Genomic DNA, 26,244 nt, shown 5'->3' with positions numbered 1-26,244 from the left:
TAAGAAGCATCTCTAATCATCTTCCACTCCAAAGGCTTATTATCTCCCAAAAGGAAAGTCAGGAAGGGAGTTTATTTGACACATTGTGTTTTTTCAGTGATGGTGAATATTTTTGGCACGTGAGAAAGTTAAGTTGAAAATAGCATTCAGACAAAGAAAATACTAGACAGAGAAATAAGAAGTCATTAAACAAACATAACAAACATATTAAACCTGTGTTGTGCAAATTGTTTCTTCTTCTTCTTCTTCTTGTCTCATTCAATTTTTTTTTCTTCCAGTGGCCACACCCCTCTGATGGTCACAGGGACCAATCTGGACGTGGTTCAGGAGCCCAGGATCCGAGTCAAATACGCCGGCCGCGAGTCTGTCAATGTAAGCGCCGTTACGCCGTCTTAGCCAGAGAGCTGGAGCTGTTTGTGCCCCAGAAAGTGCTCCGACACTACAGCTACTGTGTACACATGCTGGATAATGCCTGCTAACTACCTCCAGCTTGACTCAGTCAGTCCTTCTATGCAAGCACGCTAAGTGATGTTTAGCTTAGGTGTAAAAAAAAAAAAAGAAGTACTATCTCTCCTAACAGCCCCTCCAGCTCTCCGAGCTTCCCTAACTTCCGTTTGAACCCAGTAGTCTCAAGTGGTTCAGCTACCATCTGAAAAATGCAGCCGGCTGTGAGAGTGGCCTGCGTGTGGTATTTAATTAAGAGTTTACGCTAAAGTTTCTTCGGGCTAAACTCCCCCCCCCCCCCCCATCCGCCCTCCCCGACCCGCTGAGCCCTGTTGTTCATCTGCTGCCACTTGAATCGTCTTGGACAACATTTTTCCATTGAAGAAAAGTACATTTTTTGTTGTTGTTGTTTTGTTTTTTTTTTTTTTGTTTTGTTTTTTTTCCAAGCTGCAAAGATTTGCAATAGCGGAGCCGGCCACAGGACAGTGAAGTTTGGGGAGTGGAGGTGTGTGGGCAGGTTGGCACAGGGGCGGGGATGTCAGAGGTGTGCATGATCAGGGGCAAGGAGACCCCTAATGGCTTTCAATGGAAGATTAACTACGGTCAGAAGTCTTTGGTCGGCATAAAGAGCCCTTGTATAATCAAAGCCTTGGCTGCAGGAAATCGTTACAAATTGCTTTTGAGCCCCTGTCCTGGGGGTCCTTGTTTAATTAAGAGGATGGGATTTGTTCTCCATGGTCTGGGGAAGGGTTGAGGAGGGCAGGCGAATGGACTAAGAAGGCGTGGGGAGTGAGAGGAATCGGCGAGGAGAAAGGGGGGAAAGAATTAGTGCTGTCTTCTCAGTTGTGCACATCCAGTGTGAGACTAATTCTGCGTTCATGCACACAACACAAAACATGTTCGAATGTGACGGTTTCCAACCTTCTGAAATGGGAATCGACCGTGATTACACATGCAAAGTATGTATGTATTATTATCGTCTGTATTTGTCAGCGATTATGGTCCCCCCAGTGAAGACACCAAGTGTAATTACGACTATTATGCTAAATTATCCTGTCAATTATTATCTGTTCATATGGCATCACACACTTACAGATGCTTCACAAAGTTGTTGGGAAATACACTACATAACACTTATCTCTTCCTCTAACTGCATTACATTACGGTTAGAAGCCATTTATTTAATGTGTGTGAACAACTGAGCACAAAATACAAACTTCGACCAGAGAAAAGCAAATAAAGATTATTTTGTTGGTTATATTTTCTCAATTATGAAGTCAAACACAGTTTTTATAGCAAAACAAAATCTTTTTTTCTTACATCCATCAATAAACAAAACCTGATTTGCAGAGCTGAGCATGTATTGAAGGTTGAGATTTAATGAAGTCAGGTTCTAAAACAGATTTGTCAGATCTGAACTGACGCACTGATCACAACCTGAACATTGCTCCTATTTTACAAATGTAAATCAGGCAATGATCCAAGTTCCCGCTGCATAAACACGCTCCGTGTGCTACATGTACCTGTTTTGCCGTCAAGCTGAAAAATAGAAAAACTCACAGTTTGGCATGTGATGTTTTTTTTTTTTTTTTTGTTGTTGTTTTTGTTTTTTTATAAATAAGCCCTCTAAATCTCACATCTTATTTATTATATACATATATATATATATGCGTGAAAATGTTCTTTTTTCTTTTTTTTTTTTAATTGAATGCAAATTCTCCCTCTGCAGTTCAACTTCCTACCTCTGACATTAGTGGTCCAAAACTGGCCTTAGGTGTACGACATGTTCAATGAATCTTTCTCTGCTAAAAATATATATAACTGCCTTCGAGGATTTTATCCTGCAATGTTTCTTCCATTTAAGGACAAAGTTTCTCTAAAAGACCTTTGTGAGTTATGTTAGCCTGTTAATTACAAGCAAGAGATAGATGTTATTCTCTTTTTTATGTTAAAATAAGAGAAAGAAAAACATTTGATTGACTGATTTGTCCCTTTCCTCTGCTTTGAAAGAGTCGTTATATCCACCCATCTCGCCTCTTGCAGACAGCAGCCTGTGTCACTGTCTTGATTGCCCTCACAGCCACAGAGAATGAATTTCTCTAAATGCTAAGGTTACAATTACCCATCCTTCATCCCATCGCCCCACTCTTATCCCATCCCACCCCCCTTTTGTCACTGGAGGAAGGCAAACAACAGAGCAGCCTATAGCAATAAGAGCTGCTGTCTGTCTGTCAGCCAGCCTTCAAATGATCACCTGTCTCCCAGTAAATTGCTTCTCTTCTTTTCCTCCCTTGTGTCACCTGCACAGATTCACAAAGAAGACAGGAATGGGGAAAAAAAAGAGAGACAATTTTCTTTGTGGAACACTCTGTATCTGTCACCAGATTCACAGTTGAAACATTTATCATAATCTCGATTAAAGCTAAAATGGGTTTTTTTTTCCACCTCCAGAGCTTTTCCCTGTCCCAGAAAGATTCCATCTACCGCATTTGCCACACTTAAGACACCTGTGCTGAGTGTCAGGCTTCGCCACGTCAGGCGCATTTTAAAGCCGCTCCTTATCAGAGAAGGTGTTCGGCATTTGGCAAAGCGGAGCCGCTGTCACATGCAGGACGATCGGGCTGATTGTCTGAGCGTTAGTGGACGTTGCTGATCGCTTTCATAGTGCACTCTTAAACAAAAGGTTTCATACTCTAAACTTTAAAATGCCATGCGTGTCCCAGCGGCTCTTTGGATCTCATCAAGGCATCTGTAGAGGTCTGAACGGCCGGCGCTTTGACATCTCTGTTGTGTGGTTCTGCGTATTGATTCAAAAATAAGAAAAAGAAGCCATTGATGGGCACAGCAGAGCTCTCAGAGGATAATTGAAGTCACACCCTCATCACAAGCAGATGATTTTTCAGTCCCAGCGTGGCACGGCATCGAAAACCACGTGGATGGATCGGGGCTGAAGTCAGAATTAACTGCCTGTGTCAGTGTTTGGTTGGAACAGCAGGCAGCAGGGAAAAATAGACAAAGTGTAGGAGTAACAAAGTACATCAGCCGGTGGACTAGCTATCGAACGCTGGCCCCTAAATGACCTTTTACTGTGTGACCCCTTCACATTTCTCCTACATGTGTTTGGAACAGCCAGGCCATCCTATCCCTCATCCCTCTCTGACTCTCTCTCTCTCTCGCTTTCTCTCACCACTACCCTGGCCAAAGACCTTTGAATGGTTGAGTGGGCTTTAGCAGCACAGTAGATCACCGTAATGTATTCAGCCAGAGGGGTTGGGAGTGTTACTGCCTTAAAACACCCTAGCTCCATCCAACACTGGAGAAAGAAGACAGATGAGGCCAAGATTCCAATTATTTTCTCTATCTGTTGACCTCGATTCACTTTATCAATGCTGAACAATGTGAAGTTTAGTTTTCCACATGCCCCAGAGCTACGGATGAACTATTGTATACATGCAGAATTTTAGTTTCTACTCAGATGTGTTAGATATAGAGAGGAGATAATGCAATTTGGAATTTATGCCGTGCAATGTCATAGCTACATATAAATCCTGCTGAGGAGCAGATGGAGTTGTAGAAAATAATAATCTTGCGATCCAGCAGAGTATTTCAAAATCCTCTAATCCTCATAAATCCTTTTGTGGTGCCAAAATCTTGAAGTGTACATTAATAAAAAAGTACATTTAATGAAAGGCAGAAGTCGAGCCAAGGTGTCATAGTGTTTTTGAAATATAGCCATTTAATAGCCCACCTACAAGTGAAGCCCAAATACCCAATTTTCTTGACTAAATCTCACTGTCCCATTTACCCATCACCATTTACTCGCTCAAGCAAAACATCCTACATGATAGCAGCAGCTCTCTACCCTGACAGGATTCCAAGGAAGGAAGGATTTATCTAAGCAAAGTGAGGACAGTGTATTTAAAAAAAAAAAAAAAAAATGTAATAAATAAAAAAGTCACAGTATCCATCTCGGGCACGGCAGATGGCAGTCAGAACTGTACTTGACTTGCAAATATCTTTCCGTTCCAACATGGCAAGTCATGAGGATGCTGCTGGAGCATCTGGGCCTGTCTATATGTCACCAGCAGTAAGAGAACCGCCACGTCAGACTCAGCTGGAATCGAGCCGCCCATTCGAGCCTTTGAATCACAGGTACTGAACGGAAGAACACGGTGTAAATGATCTGCTCCTGACTGCCTCATTATATTATGGGAATCAAAAAAAAATTGAATTTTTGTTAATAATTGTATCTATTTTACAAAGCAGGAAGGAGGTGATGACACTGTGAACATCAGTGTCATCACATATTGTTTTACCACTTATTTTGTTATGTGTCTGGCTTGTATCTAGTAATTTTACAGCATTGTGGTTCATTAATTACTCTAGTTGACAGTGAAGTGTGAATCCATCATTGGCTTTGGAGGAAAAAAAAAAAAAAAAACATTAAAGATTCATCTCTTCTTGCAACTTTTCAGTTGTTAATGTGAATTCACACAACCTGAACTTGGAGAAAGTATCTCAGGAGTCCTAGCTGGCTGTGCTTTCTATTTTCAAAAGATCTTTTTCTTTTCATCCGTCGCTACTGTAGCTTGTAAAGTTACAGTAAGAGTTACAGTTTAACTCTTAAAAAAGGGAAGCTTCAACAGAGCATTCGGTCCACATACTCCAGCTACATCCTTTTAGAGTTGTGGTGTTTATGCTCTAATAGTTATGTTAATAAGGCTGGTTAATAAAGTTTGTAGCGCTGAAACAAATAGTTAATGAGGCAATTAGTCGATTGATAGGAAGGTAGGAAGTTTCAAAAAAGATTTAAAATAAACAAAACACGAGCAGATTCAGAAAACAGCCTCATCAACTTGAGTCAACACAATGCAAGTTTTCACAACACAACAGAAGTGTTTCCCGTGTGTGTCTAATAGAACACGTGCCATGAGGTTGTTGTCCTAATTGCTATCAGCAATAGCAATAACAAAAGCTACCTGGATAATTAACTGAAGTTGTAAACTCCAGCAACTGCATCGCTGCCAGGTTCATCCCTTCTCTGTGGTCTGATTGTGGAGTTGGGATGTGTTCCTTCCAGCTACTGCGGCTTCCTCTTGCAATCCAAAGACATACAGGTTAACTGACAGGTCTAAATTGTCTGTAGGTTGTTTGTCTTTATATATCTGGCCTGACTGAACCCCACCGCTGCCTCATGCCAGGGCCCCTAAGGATGAGGTGTATGATGAAGGACACACAAACACGTTATAATCAACATCCAGGAGCAAAAATAAGTCAGTAAGGAGACCAGTCCCTCCTTCCACCTTCCAGCCACGTTCCCACCACTCACCTTGCACCATGTTGATGAAACAACAATTGGTGGTGGGGAGGGGGGGCTCAGAATGAGTTTGCATCGATCTCACCTTCTTTCTCTAGAGCAACAGACAACAGGTAGGAGGTGCAGCAGTCACTAGTGTTCAGCAGCTTTGATGATATTTACCTCTAATTAAGTTTCCTCCCCAGAGTGCGAGCTAGGAGGGAGTGAAAGGAGATAAAAACCTCTCTGAGCAGAGTGCTGTGCAGCAATCAATCCTCTCTCCCTCTCCCTCCAGAGCCGAGCTGGGTGAGGATGGATGGAAGACAGGTCTCTCATCTGGGCAAACTGGAGAGAAGTAATAAAAGAACCATAGCTCAACCACTACCTGAGGAAACAGAGGAGCAATGCCTCCATCCTTTGTGTCCTCCAGTGTTTTTCAGCGAAGCAGTAGCCACAATTTATTTTCGACTTTATGGAGGCTTCCTGTCCAATAAAGATGGATTTAATGACACACAGTAAATCCTTTTTCTGTGCACAGAATAAGGATTTTATATGCCAGTTATTAGGCTGGCGAGCTCCCTGCAGGGTCCACGTTGTTACCAATGTGTTTCTGTTAAGATCACACTTTAGGTTATAACAAACAGAGGGCGTCACAACGGATCAGCTTTTAAGTTGGTTTGTTATTCTGGAGCCAGAGAAAAAGAAAAACCAAAACCACTCTTAGCCACGCTGCGTTGTCAAAGAGTTGATCCTTGAAGACTGAATCACATTTCTTGCTACAGAGTTGCTCAGAATATCACAACCTGATGTGTCTGTTTGAGTGCAACTCATCCCCAGTCACGCCTCAGAAAGGGAATTTTATTTGTTTCTGTTTTTGTTTTGTTTTTCCCCCCTTTTCTTAGGTTTGTAAAGTACTGAACACCACCAGCATGAGCTGCTTCGCCCCCTCCCTGATGGCAGAGTACCATCCGGGTTTGGATACGGTGAAGCACGCTGACGAGTTCGGGTTCATCTTCAACAACGTCCAGGCGCTGCTGGTGTACAACAACACCAACCTCCTCTACTACCCAAACCCTTACTTTGAGCCACTCAGCACCAGCGGTGTCTTGGAGCAAAAACCAGGCTCGCCCATCATTCTTAAGGTAAAGGTTATAATGATTAGTATGGATTTGAAGCAGCTCAGGAAGGTAGAACAGGTCGGGCCAATTTAAACCAGAAATGATGCATAAAGATCGTTTGTGTATTTAAGCGGTCAAAGGCACCTTATGAGTCCAGTTCATTTGCTGGCTGAATCCCTACAGCAGCCTTATCAGCCTCGGGAGAGACCCTGACGTTCCCCGGGTGTCAGTGTTTATCAGTCTGTGGGCTGTGGCCACAGATTGAGAAAATGGGCCAACAAATTATTTGCAAAGTAGTAACATTTTGGCAAAATAATGCAGCTATGGAAATATAAATAATGTAGCAGCATTAACAGTGTTTAGAAACTCCTCACTCCTCACATAAAGCCTGAACGTTGTGAGAAACCGTGAGCCATAAAAGGTCGGTAGCTGTGTTCTCATTCATTATTTGGGTTTAAGATGCCGCCTTGCGACCAGAAGACTGAGCGTTCACGTTATTTTCTGTTCTTTCATCTCGATTTCTAGCTGTTTCCATTTCACACCTTTGAGAAACAAATCGCCTTGTTTGATCTCAGCATGGGGTCAGATTTGGGCCTCAGCTGTGCTTAAAGCTGGGCATCTAATTTACAGTTTATTTAGGGGACATATTTGCTTTTTGGGGGCTTTTAAAATTTCCATTGAGCCGTGTGTTTGTGAGTTGGTCCTCCTAATTTCACACCTTTTCTCTGTCCATCTCCACATGCCCACAGGGCAGAAACCTGGTTCCCCCAGCAGCGGGAGGAGTGAAGCTTAACTACACGGTACTGATTGGAGAGACTCCCTGCTCCGTCACTGTGTCTGAGAGCCAACTGCTCTGCGAGCCGCCCAACCTCACAGGACAGTACAAAGTCATGGTCAGTATGTGGAGATGCTCCCCATCTTCCTGTCTGTCTCCACGAATGTTTTGCTCTGAATGTTCTATGTATTCGTGATTTCATCGTCATAATAGTTGGCCTCTAAACTCCATTAGTCGCGCCCTCATCATTGTTCACTCAGCTGAAGGAAAGAGGTCAAAAAGAGAACAGCATGAGTCTGCTATAGCTGTCAAAATGTCCTGCCACAATCCACTGCAATTACTTTTAGTTGCCTGTTCACTTATTGAGTGCAAGCCCCAGAATATTTCCCTCTCAGTGTCTGTGTGTAGGAGGGCTCGTGTTTTGTTTTCAGTATCAATTTCCACGGACAATATTTACCTGTGTTTTGGCAGGATTAGCAAGAGTGTGCAAAAGCGTGGCAATTGATCCTGCTAACCACCGATTGTGTTTCATAGGAATGCGTGTGACTCAGGGGCTTTCATTGTGGATTGGTGGTTAGTGTCCTTACCAAGGGCGTAACTTTGAGTTGGACATTGGGGGGGTTGAGATTTCCACCTGAGGATACTGAGGCCCCTGTCGGATACGCTGCCCTTATGCTGTGCTCTCTCTTCCTCTCTTTGGTCACCTGATCCTCCGTCACCTGAACCTCCTCTGTCACCACCTTCACTCAGCATCTCTTCAACATCCTCTATCACCTCCTCTCTCTCTCTCCTTCTTCAGTTGCTGCACCTCCTCTGTCACCACCTTCACTCAGCATCTCTTCAACTGCTGCACATCCTCCATCACCTCCTCCTCTCTCTCTCCTTCTTCAGTTGCTGCACCTCCTCTGCCACCACCTTCACCCTCTCTCTCATGACCTGTGCCTCCTTGGCCATTTCCTTCTCTTTGGTCACCTGTTCGACAATCTCATTCTTGAACCTGATATATATTAAAAAAAAAAAAAGGCTTGGTTAATGTTCAGCCCGGTTTAAACGACAACATTCAGATATTTTCTAAAGCTTGTCAAGATTCACGAGATGAAGTCGCACTCCCCTCCTCCCGTCACTGTAAGCCGCCCGGCTGCAGCAGGACTGGTACGTAACGTCACGTGGAGCGGCGTTGTCATGGTTACCGCTTCAGACCACAGCAGGAACGCCGCTGCATTTAAAATTTTGAAATGCCTGGGGAAACGTAGCTTCTGTGTAGGCGATCGCGTTATTTGATCAGTAAAATAGCTTCACTACTGAAAAGACATTTGATGTGGAAAACAGCAATGTTACGACCACGCTGCTGAGAAATGTAGTTAAACCAGTAAAGCCACTACACAACACTGTGTATTGGGGCAAAGTCAGCAAAACTGACATTTGGTCCTACACAGTACATCCCTGACACCCTCTGGCTTTACCTCACAGGACACTGCAATCTTAACGATGTAATGTTTGTGTGTGTGTGTTTGCGTCTTTCCCCAGGTTCAAGTGGGAGGTCTCCACGTCTCTCCCGGCGCGGTCCACATCATGTCGGACAGCCTGCTGACCCTCCCGGCCATCGTTAGCATCGCCGCCGGTGGGGGCCTCCTCCTCATCATCGTCATCCTCGTCCTCATCGCCTACAAGCGGAAGTCGCGTGAAAATGACCTCACCCTGAAACGCTTGCAGATGCAAATGGACAACCTGGAGTCGCGGGTCGCCCTCGAGTGCAAAGAAGGTTAGCACGCAAACCAAGCAAGCAACTCTGCAAATGTGTGTGTTAAAGGGTAGAGTGAGGATGATTACGGGTCTGCTTTGCACAGAGAATCCATTCATAGCCATTAATTTCTGAGGCTGCCCTATCACTCCTGTAGCTGAGTGGAACTCGAGAATTGGTTTCGCCTGTGCAGGCTGTAATCACATAAAAGGCATGATTGTCTCTGTGCATATAGTACAGTCAGTAAATTACTGCTTGTCTTTCTGCGTTAAATAATGCAGTGAAAATTTCCCCAGATCTGGGTCAGTGAGTCATCCTGGTTACACACCGTAACGTGCAGAGTCGGTCAGTTAGCCCCGCATGTGACCCGTCTGGTCACACAGCGAATCTTTGCACTTCATACTGCTTTTCTAGTTTGCATGCTGTGCAAAGGCTCCTGCATAAGCTAACACATGAATACAGAGCTTCTCATTAGAGTAAAGCGAGCCTCCTCCCAGCCAGAGAAACATAATGTTTAGCACATTTTTATTCATGTTGTAACTGGCGGGGTAGCAAACTATGATTATTGTTGTTTCTGCACCTGCGTAGTTGTGTATGTTGTTTTTTTAGTTGCCCCTGCGACAGCATCTAACATGAAGCTGCTTTCAAACTCCCTCATCCCTCCTGGCTCAGGGTTAAAAGGGGGCCACAGATAACCCAGATCCAACCTCCAGCAACTCAAAACAACACGCTGCTCCATATAGATGCTGACAAATAAACACTACTGATTGGCCTCTGATCTCATCATTGGGACCATTACAGCCAATCACTGCAACAGCAAAAGAGCAGTTTTTGTTTGACAGGATTCATGTGATTTCATCAGCTAGAGGATCTCATTACTTTTCCCCCTCCAGCTACTCCTGAGTGGCTTTTCTAGTGTTATTATGCAGTTTAAAAAAAAAAAAAAAAGCTGCTGCAAGTGGTCAAATGACAGACAGTCGGGTTGGCAGATAGACAGAGCAGAAAAACAGGTGGAGTCAGTCATAGCCAGGCAGCCTTGGGAAAGGAGAAGATTAATGTTTTAACCATCAGCAGCGGGCTCAGAGTATACTGCCCTATGGGGTAGATTTAGATGGTACCTGGGTCCCTCCTCATGAGTGCACACACTCCTTGTGTGCCTTTAAGCCCATGTGTCAGTGTGTAAACCCAGCAGTCACAGGGGGCTAGGGGCCAGGAGGTGAGGGATAAGACCGGCTGGAGATGGTGGAGTCATGAGGAGGGTGTTAAGGGGGACTACCGCTGCTCCTGTGATAGGCTGCAGACAGGGAGCCTCCCTAAAGGCAGCGAAGCAGAGCAACTGAGCCATGAGCCTGAACAGGAGTCAGTCAGGATGGAGCCAATTAACTAGTGTTCACCTGCAGCCTCACACTGAGATGACACACACTCTTTGGGGCCTTAGGTGCAGCCAATTTACTCACTGGTAGATAAAAATGAGTGAGGAGTGGCGTAGCATGTGTGTATTGTGTATGAGGAAGAGCAGGCTTTTTTTTTTTTTTTTTTTTTTTTAAGGCAGAGATGTGAAACATTGAGTTTCTCTGACTTTAAGACTATCTTGGGCTTTAACTTTCACCTTCATCACAGGAGTAGTAAACACCACAAAGAAGGATTCTCAAATTTGGTCCATGGGGGATCAAAGAAAGGTTTTACTTCAGTGCTGAATGTTGCTCACGCCGATGTCTCTTTCCTGGATTTATTTTCTTTCAGCTTTTGCCGAGCTACAGACAGACATTAATGAGCTGACCAGTGACCTGGACCGAGCCGGCATCCCCCATTTGGATTACCGGACGTATGCCATGAGGGTCCTCTTCCCTGGCATAGAGGATCATCCTGTCCTCCGAGAATTGGAGGTACTGACAAAGAGAAATTGGAAAGAAGATGACACAGAAACAGTAAATGTTTGAATTGAGGCCAAAGGGAAGTCAAACTAATGTAAATTGAGAGAAAGGGAGAACGGTGGAGTGTGTTCACTCGGCCCACTACCCCTGCAGGGGAAACCTCCAGAAGCAGCAAAGTGCTTGAGGGGGAAAGGAAACAAGTGTGCTACTTATCCTTTTCTACCCTCTGGTCTCACTCACATACACACAGCAGATCATGCTGGGCAGTGTACACACAGGCACACATGTGCACCTAACATGCAAGCTCCCTCATGGAAAACAGGCTCCCAGCACATGGCTATTTCATCCACCAGTGGCTGCAGTATGAAGAGTAATGAACTGAGCAATTCCCAATCCTCAGGCAGGCAGGACTGTGGATTCCTTCAATGTTGATGGTGGTGGTTGGTGGTGGTTGGTGGTGGGGGGGGGGGGCTGACAGAGTAGTGCAGAAGACACAGAATGGTATCCAACTATCAGGGATAAAGACGTTTCAAGATAGAGGTGCCACCACTTGTCTCAACAGAGGCAGGATGGGATTGTTCTATCAAGGATGCTTAGACAGAGTGGGTGTGTGGGGGGGCGGGTGCTGATTCAGATCAGACTAATCCTCCATGCTCAAGGTTCAAAAGCAACAGCTTTTCAGGTCTACGGCTGTTCTTTGCTAATAAAAGGACCCAAATTAAGTCATGTCCAACGTATGTATGTCATCACAAAGTCGCCTCAGGAGGGTATGGCGTTTTGTACAGACCCAAACTTCTGGAAAGCAGTGCTGTGCAGTCACACATAAACAAGGACACTGAGGTATTGTCTCCTCAGGATTGTCTTTCACTGGCAAGTTATTTGGCACTTGACGTGAAGGTGAAATGGCAGCTAACTCAGGGTACAATGCTCTTTAACAGACCTGGGTCAATAATTGATTAGAAGATCTCAGTTACTCACCATGAGTGGAAACTTCTGTCTCCCTCAGATGAAACATGAGTGAGGGTTTTTCAGTGCCTTTGGAAAAATCTTTATTCTGCATGAGACAAGGTCAGGATGGAAATATTCAAATTGGCACGAGGAGCTTCTCAAGTCTCAACGCTTCCTCCCTTCCTTGTTCAGGTGTCAGGCAACGGCCAACAGAATGTGGAGAAAGCCTTGAAGCTGTTCGGCCAGCTCATCAACAACAAGGTGTTCCTGCTCACCTTCATCCGCACACTGGAGATGCAACGCTCCTTCTCCATGAGGGACCGCGGCAACGTGGCCTCGCTCATCATGACGGCTCTGCAGGGACGGCTGGAGTACGCCACAGACGTCCTCAAGCACCTCCTGTCCGACCTCATCGACCGCAACCTGGAGAGCAAGAACCATCCGAAACTGCTGCTGCGCAGGTGAACACAGCACGCGCTTGGCTCACAAACACGAGGGCTCGGGTCAGCTGATGCCTGCTGCTTCGGAAAGTTCTGCGTTCAATCTGCTAATTAAAGTTCACGAGTTACATCTGAGCTTTCCACAAATACAACAAAGAAAAGCTTATTAACGAATTAGAGTGGAATTACTGTTGCTACTTTTATGTAAATTAGATTATTCGAAGAAAGAATGAAAAGTCTCTTTTAATATTATACATGTTCACAAACAAAGAACGCGCTAATGCTCATTAATACTGTGCGCTTTACAAAACTGAATCAGATGTTTGATTTGATTAAGTTCAGTCAAAAAATATATAAATAAATAAAAATAAGAACAAACAGCCCTCATTTGAAAATCTGTAAATAAGCACGGGGCTGTAGGAGGATGCTGATATGTATAGACAGATGGATGAGGATTGATTTAAAGCTGTGTGTTCTTTACCCAGTATTTATTTATTTTATTTTCTGTTTGTGGGTGGATGCATTCAGATGTTTCCCCGTGCTCTCGTGTAGACGCTTCACAGAATAAGGCTCATAATGAGTGCTACAGTAACATCTACAGTGCGCCGAGATAAACGCCGCGCAGCTCGCCACGTCGGGAGAAACATCTGAATTCTCTGCATAATTTCTCCTCCACTCCCGCATTCTGCCTCTCCCCCTGCTTTTCTCTCGCATTGCCAATGTCAGTCTCACTTATCCTCCAGACTCAGGCACCTTATAAAACATTCAGAGGCGGTTCAACTTAACTTTTTTTTCCCTCTCTGTCTCCAGTGTACATTGTTTTCCCGGAGTGTTGGGATTATGTGCTAAAACTTTAAACACCTGCTAAGTCCTTGCCCAAGTGTCCTCAGCTGTTCTGGTGGCTCTGCATGTATAGAAACAGTTTGAAGGACTACTCAGCTCAGAAAGGTACAGGATGCACAAAGCGCTGTCACCATGAACAACGTCTCTTTAAAAAAAAAAAAAAAAAAAAAAAAAACTAAACAAAATAAAATAAAACCTGACTGTTCCCAGCGCTGTTTTGATTGTGTTTACATGACTAATAAGCAGAGACAGTGAGGCAGGCAGTCTCCATTTTCAAACAGCACCTTCATTCTGATTTTAATGTTCTCTTAGTGTCTATGTTTGAAAAAAAAAAAAAACAAAAAAAAAACCACATTAATAGTCAGAGTCAATAACTGCCAGACACAGAAGCAAACAGAGCAGGGGCTTGAAAGACAGCGACGAGGACTGAAGCGACAGAGTGTCTAATGGACCTAGATTAAGCTGTTACTCCTTATGACAGCAGGGCCCTGCGTCACCTCTAAGTTTTCATTATCCTCTCCCATTAGGAGCACAGTGGTATGTAATCCTCGCGTCCTGCCGTTGCAGCCTGGAGGTCTAGAAGTCCTCTAGTTTTCATATTTCGCTCTCAATTTTTCTGAAGAATTTGAAGGATTAACGATTTGACATGGCTCTTTGCCGTTGTTGTCTTCCTCATCGCCTATTTAGTGAAAAGCTGGCAGTTAAGCCAGCCAGCTGACTCACGCGCGCACGCAGGCACGCTCGCACACACATCTGTGATGATCTTTGTGCAGGGCGTGAAGCTGCTGGGCTGAGCTTTGTTGCCATTTTCCCGTTCAGTTGTCTCTTCTATTGGCTCTTCTCATTCTATTATCTCATATAATAGGATAGTGAAATGCTTGCTATTATGTTGGCTTAGACCCCCCTCTGTTCGCTGGTATTAATGAATATTGCTCACAATGAGCATGTAAGCAGATACTTATGCTGCTTTATTGTTATTATTATTATTATTATCACTATTATAATTAAGTCCTAATGTATCTGTCTGGTTACTTCCTGGGTTTGTGTAAAAGATGAAACGCTAACAAACTAAGTAAAGCTGCGTTGGCTCCTTTGTTATCCCTGACTAGTAAAAGTAGCGATCGCTTTGAATGTTGTTCTGAATTAATTATGAGTGAGCCTACTGTCCCCGGGCAAAGTATATATGGCTGTAGGAGAGAGCTGACATACAGGAAGGACCTCCGGGTCATCCAACCCACTTCCTGTCCTCATTTATATTACAGTGTTTTGAAAGTGCATCCCGAGACACGTCTGATTGAGAGTAGAAAGCTTTGCTTCTCTCGTCTCGCTGCTGTCATTGAATGTGCCTCTCTAGAGGGGAACATGTCCACAAGCTAGCATGCTCGACCTTTTAAGCGAAAACCAGAACCGCACAAACCCAACAGACGAAGACCGAAGACCGAAAATGGTCCCATCTGTCATAGTGTTTTAGCATGTTATCCTTCTGTTTCCTCAGTGACCTGCAGTAGGAATCAAAGTTTTATGTGCACAGCGGAACCAGCAAAGGACGGATTTGGCCAAATTCTGAATTTCTGTCGTTGTCAGCAAAAAGACGTAAAAGCACCCAGATTAACAAAGCGTTCGTCCATCTCTCAGTTCGCCAACTGCTTAAAATGACATTTTAATGCAAAAACATAAAAACTCCATGGGTACTGTAAGTTAATAAGTTTGTGTGTTTGTTCTTTAAAATATTTACCGCAGCTGGATGGCCAACACTAAATAAGCCACTGTGCCCATTTTCATTGTGATAATGGAGCATCATGGCCAATGGCTCCTTTGTTTGCTTTAAATAGTTTAGTTAGTTAGTGAAAGGAGGTCTGTGGCACACAGAAGCAAATTATATAAAGTAAAACCTGTTTGCTGAATGAATTGTTAGTTTTCCGTAACATTGCAACCAGTAGAAAAAAATATAGAATATAACGGTTTGCATTTGTTGTTATCTAAATGTAAACAAAGGTTTAAAAACAAGATTAGAACCAGTTGTTATTTTCAACTTGATTGACAGGTACATTAACTTACACTTATTGTTTGTTTACCGTGAAAAGCCAACAGAGTGCCTTTAAATCTTTACTGGCTCCAGTCGCTGCAGTGCCTACACGACGCTGTCTAGTGCAAAGGCGTGTAGGAACAGTGTGTGCCCACAGTGGAGAGGGAAACCCAACCACAACAGCAGCACAACGTGGTTGTTCCAGCAGAGCTGAGACGCCCTTAATTATTGAGCCCTGTTCCTGCAGTGAGCTCCAGCGAGAAGATGGAGTGCCGTGCCATCACCAACCAAATCAGCAAGGGAACTGAGCCGGGGGGGGGGGGGGGGGGCGGGGGGGGTGAAGGGAAAGTTCGAGAACATGGAGGCAGTTAAACAACTAATATTCTTATAAATGATAACTCCAATTTTCAACTTACAGTATATTAGCTGCGTGTTAAAGCTGCGTCTCTGCCTGCCTCCTTTATTTTTTCCGTTCCTTTTACACATACTGATAGTATTTTTTTTATATAAATATTTGTGTATTTAATTGCTGATGCACTATCTGTGCCATATTGATAATGATAATATTAACTTATATCAGTGTGTTGCCAGCAAACTCTTAACTCCATATGAAGCTCTGAATATATATACTGCTGCAATAATTCAAGATTACTGATAAAAGATGGTGAGGAATGAGGCTCTCTCACCCGGTTTAGCCGCGCTGAAGGTAAATTTACTGACATGGCTGTTAAATCAACACTCCTCCTCTTCACTCACGTTCTGCCAAAATCTGATGGGCACATTTGCTGACAGCGGATTTCATTCGTAGCACCTAATGTGCTTACAGTCGTTCATACATATGCAACAGGAATGTACTGTGACACTTCCGTTGGTTTGAATGTCTGTGGCTCCCCTGAAAGAATCTGTGCGGACTGGAGTGATACATCACAGAATGAGAATGGATGCATGAGAAAAGCCTCGTGGCAGATTAAACAGGATGGAAAACAAATCAGTGTCATATCTTTGAGGGACTAGTTACCTGCATAATGGTTACTGAGAGTGTGACACATGCACCTCTGCGCTCAGCCTCATTTCATTGGCCGAGTATAATGGGCTTTCTCGTGTCTGAATGCCAGGGGGCAGTTTGCATACACTATGCCGTAGTTGTTTTGCAGCTCTTTTTTTATATTACGCTCGGCTAAGTGCTGAATCCCATTTCACCATCCATCGCACCAATGAAAACAAATCAGAGCATGCACACAGTATTTTTCCTTTATGCAGCAGATATATAATAAGTTCCTGAGTCAGTTTAAACCGATGAATCACGTTTGAAGGGTGCGCTGTTGCTCTTCGTTTGCACATCGTTCAAAGAAACTTTGGTCTCCTCGGTATTTAAAGCTTCAAGATGCCTACCACTTTCTTTGTCTTGATGGGGGAAAATTTTTAGCTCGCAGGCACTTCCACAATCCTAAAAGCTTTTTGAAAGCAATATGTAAGCTTTGACAATGTGTCTGATTCCCTCACTCTCCAGCGTGCTAAGTGGAACTGATGCAGCACCTCACGATGTTTGGATTGTGTTTCCCTCCATTATGTGAAAGGTGCTTTTGCATCTCCTTTTTTTTTTCCCGCCCCCATCTGGACTCCGCCTCTCCGGTGCTAACCTCCCTTTCTCTTCTAGCCCGTGGTCACTTCGCAGCACTGTCCAGTCTTTCTGAATGTCCATTTTGACCCGGTGGTCAAACTCCCACCCTTCCTCCAGAACATCCTTTTTGATATTAGACTCTATTCTCATTTCTTTCCATCATCCTCTTAAGGTGCCACAGCGGACACTTTCTCTTTTTCTCTCTCTCCTCTTTGTAATGTTTTTTTTTTTTTTTTAATGGAATCACAGAACATTGCTTCTATCACCTTGAGACTTTTCAATCTTGTATTATTTTTCTTCTCAGCGTTTTTGTAATGAGATTTCCGCCCATGCAGAGCAATGGAGTACAGTATTATTAAGAGAGCGAGTATTGTGTTTAGCATTAGTTTCATTGAAAGACATTCCACAGCCTGCTAATATAGCCTCCCTCCCACTATAGCTGCCATTAGGAGACCAGGAGTGGGAGGGGGGGTGGTGGTGGTGGGATGCAAGGCCCCTCTGAAACACTGTCTGGGATAATGAAATCCTGATGTTCATTAATGAAACTCAATTAATAGAAAGAAGGAAGTGGAGGCAGATGAGGAGGAGGACATGAAGGAAAGTAGAAGGAAGAGAACAAAGTGCAACCCCCCCCCCCCCCCCCAGACTCCTTCCACCATTTAAAAGAAGATATATTAAGGGGGGAGTCAGCACAGCCCCCGCACAAAAGGCTTTATTTGACTTTCTTCTTCAGGACTTGCTGAGCTTATTAAAATGCTTAATAGGTTCCATTAACTTCTAACACACTCAAGTCTCATACAAGGTGGAGTTTTGGGGGGGGGGTTGATTTGGGGCTATTGTCCAAAGTCCACAATATATTTAGGTTTATTCAGTGTGAAACTAGAGCCTGAAAATAATGTTAAAATGAAGCCTCGGGCACTCATATTGTTTTTGGATGAAGACTTTTTGTCGCCAGGTTGAGCTTGTGAATGCTGCATGTTTATCTTCCTGTCTTTAGCTGAGTACACCCTCACCCGTGCGTTTGTATATGTCGGTATGACAAAGAGAAGATGAAGTCGCACACAGGGACGTGCAAATCCTCAGCTTCTCCCCTTTTTCAGCAGTGTTTACCGTGCGACCAACTACCGCAGGTCCCGCTCACCCTGAGGCGAGGGAGACAACATGAGCAGGCAGCCACAGGTCAATCAAAAACAAAATCAAACCTCTGCCGCAGCTGACATTCTCAATATGCCTGCGTGTAGAGAAGAAAGAGACGTCTCTCTCTCACAAATCAAAGTTAATGAGACATAAAAAAATTACAGACACTTCATCTAGTCTCAGTGACTAAAATGTCAGCTTTTGTAACCACCCCTGGCTCATACAATCCATTTGGGACTTGTGCTTCAGTCCCAGACTTTTGTTTATAGCCCTCAAATGCGTCTTAACACAATTATCTCCATAATAGTCATAATCTCCCTTCAGGTCCATTCAGAGCCTGAATAGGTATAATCATCCCCAACACTGTTTAGCTCTAAAGAGACGGAAGCCTTCCAGTTTGTCTTTAATACCTGGCTGCTTCGATTCATGCTAATCCCTAGTTCGGCGTGAAGCGTTGTAAGGCAGCCCCGTCATATCCACCGGAGTAATGACAGTAATTTCCTGCTGCATTAAAAGGGTCATTTTGGGTTTTTTTTTGTTTTTTGTTTTTTTTTTTTTCAAAGCAGCATTATTTGAATTGGCAACACTCATGTACAAGCTGATGGGGAGTGATCATTTTGCAGCCAGGTGACAATCACAAGCTGTCTCACTCCTGCAAACAGCCGTGCAGTCTGTGGGGCACTTTACCACGGCACGTTAACTTGTGATTAGTGAGTGTGGGGAGCTATGTTAGAGCCAGCAGGATTAAATGATAGTGATAATGGCGTAGACCACAAGCTCGCTGGTTAAATTAAAAAAAAAAAAAAATACATTCCACCTTGCAATCCAATAATTGGAACCTTTTCAAATTGCGTGTTTTAAATCTGTCGGGCGTATCAAACGGAGAGGGTGAAAGAGCAGAACAGGTCAGAAGTGTTTTTTAAAAATTGAGGGAGCTTGTTGCTATTCATCTCAGGTGCTCTTCCATATGAGTTGCACACAGCTAACCCTTTTAATCTATGTTTCATGCTTGTTAAAATATTCCCACCTGGCTGTTTGGGGGTGGGGGGCAGTTGTTGTTGTTCTTCTTCTTAAGTCTAACTTCTGTTTCTCTGGTGTTCCACGTTGGTGCTAATGAGGGAGATGGAAGGGGTTTGTCTGCCATTCAGAGAATGATATTAGCGAGAAAGGCGTACGTCTGGCTGTCTTGTGCATCATGCGGTAGGAATAGCAGATAGGTCATCACACACTTGTGTGGCTTTCATGCCCAATCACCCCAGCAGCAAGATGTACCTCTATGTGTGATCAAATGGAAAGGGGGGGAGATGGTGGTGGTGGTGGTGGGGGGGGGGCAGGAAATGAGAGGGGAGAAGATGGGTTTTTGGCTGTGATCAGGCATTACCAGGCTGTGACAGCACTCGTCTCTCTCAACAGCTGAGGCTTGTCACAGCTGCTGATGCCCTGCTGTGTTCAACCACACGTGAATTCACACACACACACACACACACACTTTGCCCAGTGCTCACATCCGTGCATACTCAGCCACACACTCCACACAGATGCCCTCTCTCTCTGCTCCGCTCACTCACTGTGACACACAGTGTTGCGGCGAGTGCACAAGCAAAAACCAACAGCAATACACACCCACCCACTATGCCAAGATAGTGAAGCCTCGCTCGTAACCTCATGAATTACAGATCGCCTTTATTATTAACAACTTTTTGTACAACAAGAGACAAGAATAGAGTGAAATTTGTTTCTTCTTTGTCTGTGTGTAATTTCAGAACAGAGTCGGTTGCGGAGAAGATGCTTACGAACTGGTTCGCCTTCCTCCTTCACAAATTCCTCAAGGTCAGTGCACCAAGCAGCACTTAGGGTGTGTCTGTGTGTGCGTACAAATGTTAATGCATCTTGCGTATATTAGATTTCTACAGTTGAAGTATGGTTACACATTGTCATGCGTGGAAAGTAAGTGGACGTATATGCAGCTACGATGGCTTTGAGTTTCCAATGCGACGTTCCCTTGTGTGAATCTGTTGGCTTTGTGGGTTTGTGCGTCTGTGCGTGTTTGCAGGAGTGTGCCGGGGAGCCTCTGTTCATGCTGTACTGCGCAATCAAGCAGCAGATGGAAAAGGGGCCAATTGACGCCATCACTGGAGAGGCCCGCTACTCCCTGAGTGAAGACAAGCTCATCCGCCAGCAGATTGAGTACAAAACCCTGGTATGTCGCACTCCATGAGGCCCACGAGAATAAACACGCCGGTGGACCTGAGACACGTACATGTACAGCAAAGATCACATCATTACAAATTCAGAATATATACTATTTTCACACTTATCACACGTGTGCGTACACTCAGAGTGAGCTGCTCCCTGGTTAAACGTTCATTTTTGCTGGAGTTTGTGTTTTTATTTTTAAGCACAAGCCATATTAAAGACCGCTTGCTTGTGTTTACTGTGCTGGGTTTCTTCCTTCCTGCATAGGAAGGAAATTAACTAATATTCCCATCGGCTCCAGTGTTGGTCCAACATCAGGGTTAGTGACTGGGTAGATAGGAACACACTAAACAGACCTCTGTACACACAAACACACACACACAGAGGAAGAAACCCACTCACACAGTCAGCATGTGATATGACAGTGCTCTGATTGCTCTGACTGGGAATTTGGCTCATTACGTGCTAATACCCCAGCAGAGCTGGAAATTGGTGTCCCGCCGAAGGTGTGAAATTAGATTTTGGGATGCCAGCAAAAGCGGAAATGGCTTTTCAAAGCTCCTGCCATGCTCCAAGGAGACTCTAATGAGGGCAGAGCTTCAAGCTGAACCCAAGTTCGGCAGTAACAGGACACCTCAAGCTTTTCTCCTCTGCTCCCTCATTTCCCTTCGTAATTTATTCATCTTTTTTTTTCCTCTTTTACTCTCCATTTTCTTCCAAACTGCACCATCCAGATCCTGAACTGTGTGAACCCAGACAATGAAAACAGCCCAGAGATTCCGGTGAAGGTGCTGAACTGCGACACCATCACCCAGGTGAAGGAGAAGATCCTTGACGCCGTTTATAAGAACATGCCATATTCTCAGCGACCACGCGCCGTCGACATGGACCTCGGTATGGCGCAGACATTAACACACACATCCCCCAGACACTCACAGATGCAATTGGCAGGTGTAAAGCCCTTCATACCCGCAGATTATTGTATCAGTGAGAGAAAATCTAGCCATGTGTACAGATTATCAGTGCATTAGTGTGATAAAAGCTGTGTTCCAGCAGCCCAGCTAGGGAGCCAGCCTTGCTGTGCTGCAGCCAGGCCTTCTATCAGACTGACTGACAGTGTCTGGCGCATCCCTCCGTCTGGCTGTTTTTACAGATCGAGATGGAGGAGCGTGCACGTCCTCATGTGTGTTTTTGCGTCTGTGACGTGGCTGTCTGGCTGACCCAGGTAAAAGCTGACAGACGGGCTTGCCAGCCTCATGCCAGACTCCACTCCCACGCAGTCTGCCACTTCCCTTCCTCGCCTGTCCGTACCTTGCCTCCCGTTGCTCCGTCGCTCTCATTTCCTCTCACTTCACACGGGTGGAGTGAACAAAAGGCCCCTCCCACCACCACCATCCTCCAGAAGCCTCTCTGTTGTTCTCCTCGGCCCACGTCTCACCCATTCACCAAGCGGCTCACGGATAATTGAGTGTGTGCGTCTGTGTCCAAGTATCTCTTTTTTTGTTGTTGTTGTTGTTGTTTTTTTGAGGATGTTGTGCTAAGCAAGGGATATCATGTGGTCACCTGGCAGAGGTACAGAGTAATAAAATCCAGTCAACAGGGAAGAAAATCAATGATCACTCCCAGCTTGAGAGCCACAATGGCTGTCCACTTTCCCATCAGCACCATCATTATCATTTCATGACCCCACAACAAGACGTCAGCCGCTGCCCTCCACCACTCGCTCCGAGTTTCCACCTGTTTCCCAATTTTTTTCCGTTTGAAAAGAGGTGATTTTTCATCAAGATCTCTTTTTATCCCGTCACGATGTGTGCTCCGCTCCTCTCTTCTCTGTGACCCTGACGGGCCGACTGCTGCGTATGCTAATGGGTGCGCCATCTCCACAACACAAGTACCAATTAAAGTGCGCAGCCCGCCTGCATATATATCTTGAAATTGTTCGTATGTAATGTTTAATTAAGATGTGTGTCAATCAGAGTCGGCATGCCGGGAGCCACACAGGAGAGCCGGCTGTTGATATCTGCTCATTTGGGTAATGTGTGCTGAGGGCTCTCTACGGGAGCCGCGTAGGGTGACGTCTCCCCAACTGAAAGGCAAATGGGGTTTGAGTGAAAAGTGTTTTTATGGTTTGCTTTATGTAATAAAGAAGTTGTGCTTACACTAGTGCGGTTCAGGATACCAGCGAGGTAAGCGGTTGTGAAGTCAGGAGAGACTAATAAGAGGGTGAATAATATGAAATTTAAAAATTTAATGGAGATTTAATAGACTTTAAGACGCCGGCAGGAAGTGGAACAACGTTGGGAGGAGAGTGCATCTGATTAGATGAGACTTAGATGCTATTAGATGATAAGGAGTGGAGCCGGGGGGGATTCCACTCTGAGCATCCTCACGATCAGATGGTTGGATCTGAGCTGGTCAACCCCCCCCATTACTGAGGCGGTGCATTGGGGGGGGGTGGGGGTCAGAGGTTGTTTACGGTGGAGCTCCAAATGTGGTTGTTGCTTTAAAGGAACAGACATCTTTCTCTAAGCTTCATTACACCATTAAAAACACATGCATCTCGAACACATGGCGGTTTTCCTGTTTATGTACCCAGCACATCTCCACTGTGATCTTTTGTCTGTAGTTTCCTGTGGCAGTTGTGTTGAACAGCACGTCTGTGTGTGTGTGTTGCTCTTTCCTCAGAGTGGCGCCAGGGGCGAATGGCTCGTGTGGTGTTGCAGGATGAAGACATCACCACCAAGATAGAAAATGACTGGAAGAGACTCAACACTCTCATGCACTACCAGGTAAAAAACACACAAAGGCTTAGTGATTTTTTTTTTTCCTTAATTAACTCTGAAACTTCTCACTTTTTTTTTTTTAACCAAGAAAATGCTCATTTCAGTTCCATTTCTGCTGCAGCTTTTATTATGGAAATTGAACCACATACCTCGCCAAACTTTGATGTTTCCTGCTCTTGACTTTTAGGCAGCCAATTTTCAGCTTCCTCATTTGCATGTAATCCAAGTGACTCCCAGAATAGGGGACAATTACTGTACAGGTGGCAGGGGAGATGAACTCTTAACATCTCCACCGACACTTCTTCCACCTCCCTGGAGAGAAGAAGCAGCAGCAGACTCTCTCTCCCTCTTTCTCTCACTCTCTGATTCTCCTGTTGACTTTCTGCACCAGGAAACAATTAGTCTCGCTGTTACTGTCTGGTTCTGTCTCTTCACATGTAGAACTTGGATTCGCACCTCACACTTCGAGGGCTCACCTGCCCCACTCCCCCACTCCCCCACCCCTGGCTGTTGTAATTCTGAATTTAAAAAGAACAAGAAAGGAGGTCAAGTGAGGAAGTGAAAGGAAAAGGTTCTGGCAGAAAGAGAAGGCGGACGCCTCCACAGGTCACATATCCTCCTCTGCTCAGACTCAGCCATCTCTCATTAGTCAGCCATCTGCTTGAAGACTGCATGAGGCTTGATGTGGAGGCTGGACTGAGGTGCCGTTGCTGTGGCCTCCGTTTATTCGCAGAAGATCCTGGGGGATGAGGCCTGGCGAGGCACATGACCTAACCGTGGGGGGGCTGGAGCTGAACCCCTGCCCCGGCAGAGCAACCACAACAATTAAACAGATGCAAGAGTCATTAGAAGAAGGGACTCACCACAGTGTCCTTCACAGAGGACTTGGCGCCATGCAGCTTCTTTCCCCTCTGTCTTCGCTCTCGAACCATCGTTTCTGTTCTCACCTTCATTGTTCAAATTCTCTCTCAACATTTTTTGCCTTGTTTACTTTTTTCTTCTTCATCTTTTTCCTTGTCTTTTGGCTTTATTTCCTCCCTTCTCCCTTTCTTCCTGTCAGGCCTCTGAGCGCCTCTTCTTCTTTGGTGTCTGCAGAGCTTTAATCCTTGATGAAGCACAGCAAGTTTGTTTGCTTCCTCACCATAATGGGCTCCTCTATTGTTTCTTCTTTTTTTTTTTTTTTTTTTCTTCCTTCCTCTTCTTTCGCCGTCGTTAGCCAAGGGAGACACTACAGGGCACACAGGCGCACACGTGTGGCCGCTTCACTTATTCACTCTCTCAATCGCAGATCTGAGGGCCGCTATTGATCACGGATCTAAGGGACCCTGTGCACGACGCAAGGCCCGACAGTGTGCAACTTCAGAGGAGATGCTGGCGGGCTGCGGGGCATTGTGGGGAAGAGTGGAGAAGGAGAAGAAGAATGAAGGAACAGGGCAGTCGACAACATAGATACTTGATAATCATTACTGTTTTGATGAGCTGGCAACGGCCCCTGTGAGGGAGCTTGCGCTGACACGCAAGCGTTGCACACAGTGCCACTTCACTGGCAGCTGCTGCAACACATCTGGCTGCCTATCACAACAATGCAGCGCAGCTCATTAGCCCCCAGAGTGAGAGCGAAGCCAAACGGGGGGAAAAAAGGGAAATCGTAAAGTGGAATGTATTGGACGTGGGTTCCGACATAGAAACAGAATGAGGATGAGCATCACTTTGAGTTTTTGCTAATTCTCTTGTAAGAGAGATGGAAGCATTAAAATTCAAAGGGATCACGGCAGCCAAGGAAATCCCACTGGCTATTTACGCTGCCACACGAGAAATAACAGTTTACGGAAATGCACACCCCGCTGCTCTAAAATTAAAAACATAAATACACACATTCGAAATAAGCACATCTTTATTCAGCACCTTTGTGTTCACAGTCAGGGGACTCAACTCCCATCCTCCCAACCCGCTCTCTCTGTTCTTGTATTTTTTGTATTTTTTTGTATTTTTTTTTTAAACAGCCTTTCTTGCATTGATAAAGATAGAAGGAGACAGCACCACACTCTGATACACACACACAGTGCAAGCTCATGGTGCACATATAGACAAACACAGGAGTTGAGATAAAAGATTTATGAGACTGGAGAGTTTTTGGCTGATTGCTGATTTGGATCTTTCTTTACTGATTAATCCTCCTTGCACTCACAGCAAAGCTTTTCATCGCCTCCTCTCTCTTCTCCAGCTTTAAACGCCCGCCCCCCGCCACTACTTCTCTCTCCCCCTCTGCCTCTCTCTGTCATCCTGAGACATGGTAGTGTTACCCTTACTGCTGCTGCTGCTGGTTTATATCTGGCCAGCAGGAAGCCCAACGCCCACACAAGTCTGACATCTCACAAACTCCCCTCTCTACTGAGACGGGCAGCTCTAACAATTATCTAAATGAACGGAGGACATTATCACGAACTGAAGCTGTCAGCCCGCTTAGGTAATTCATAATGATTCAAATTGAAAATAGATCCACATTGTACTCGCTGGGGCACGGCGGGAGTAATTGCATTGATGATGTTTGACAAAGCGTTGATTTATTAAAGGTGGACTGTGGCTTTTCTAGCATATTAATACTTATTTGCCATTTCCAGCGTTTGTTTTGTCTGAGAATCATTCCTAATGTGCAGATAAGTGACAGTAAAGGACAAACTCATTCTCTCTCACTGAGTATGCACCAAAATGAAAAGTAAAAGTCAGTTTAAGAACCCCCCCCCCAGCTGCCCAGTGACCTCAGTGTGTCCTCTTCTCTGCGGTGAAGGAACAGGGAGAGCAGACACTGATGACCACACCAGGAGATTGTGCCAGCTAGATCCTGTTACCCACCTTGCTGAGATCATTTGGGGCATTTTGGGCTATTTTCAACGCCCCAGACACAACGGATACTACCACATGGCTATCTGTTCATTAATCTCATGCAGCTGCTGTGTTGTCCCGCTGGTCCGCGTTGTAAAACCTGAATACACGTCGCAGAC

General features: G+C 44.9%; 1 protein-coding gene across 1 annotated transcript in view; it reads left to right on the top strand.

Annotated features, from left to right (window-relative positions):
• plxna2 (plexin A2) overlaps positions 1-26,244 on the top strand; it is a 165,327-nt gene that overhangs the window by 126,341 nt on the left and 12,742 nt on the right. Inside the window, exons 17-26 of the mRNA XM_029505760.1 lie at positions 279-372; positions 6,643-6,882; positions 7,608-7,751; positions 9,161-9,395; positions 11,118-11,260; positions 12,389-12,657; positions 20,027-20,093; positions 20,317-20,463; positions 21,194-21,353; positions 23,145-23,248. Of these exons, the coding sequence (XP_029361620.1) occupies positions 279-372; positions 6,643-6,882; positions 7,608-7,751; positions 9,161-9,395; positions 11,118-11,260; positions 12,389-12,657; positions 20,027-20,093; positions 20,317-20,463; positions 21,194-21,353; positions 23,145-23,248 (1,603 nt within the window). The remainder of the gene's footprint in view (positions 1-278; positions 373-6,642; positions 6,883-7,607; positions 7,752-9,160; positions 9,396-11,117; positions 11,261-12,388; positions 12,658-20,026; positions 20,094-20,316; positions 20,464-21,193; positions 21,354-23,144; positions 23,249-26,244) is intronic.

Source organism: Echeneis naucrates, chromosome 7 (genome assembly GCF_900963305.1).
Source record: "Echeneis naucrates chromosome 7, fEcheNa1.1, whole genome shotgun sequence".
Classification (NCBI taxonomy): domain Eukaryota; kingdom Metazoa; phylum Chordata; class Actinopteri; order Carangiformes; family Echeneidae; genus Echeneis; species Echeneis naucrates.
This window is presented reverse-complemented; position numbering and strand designations above follow the sequence as displayed.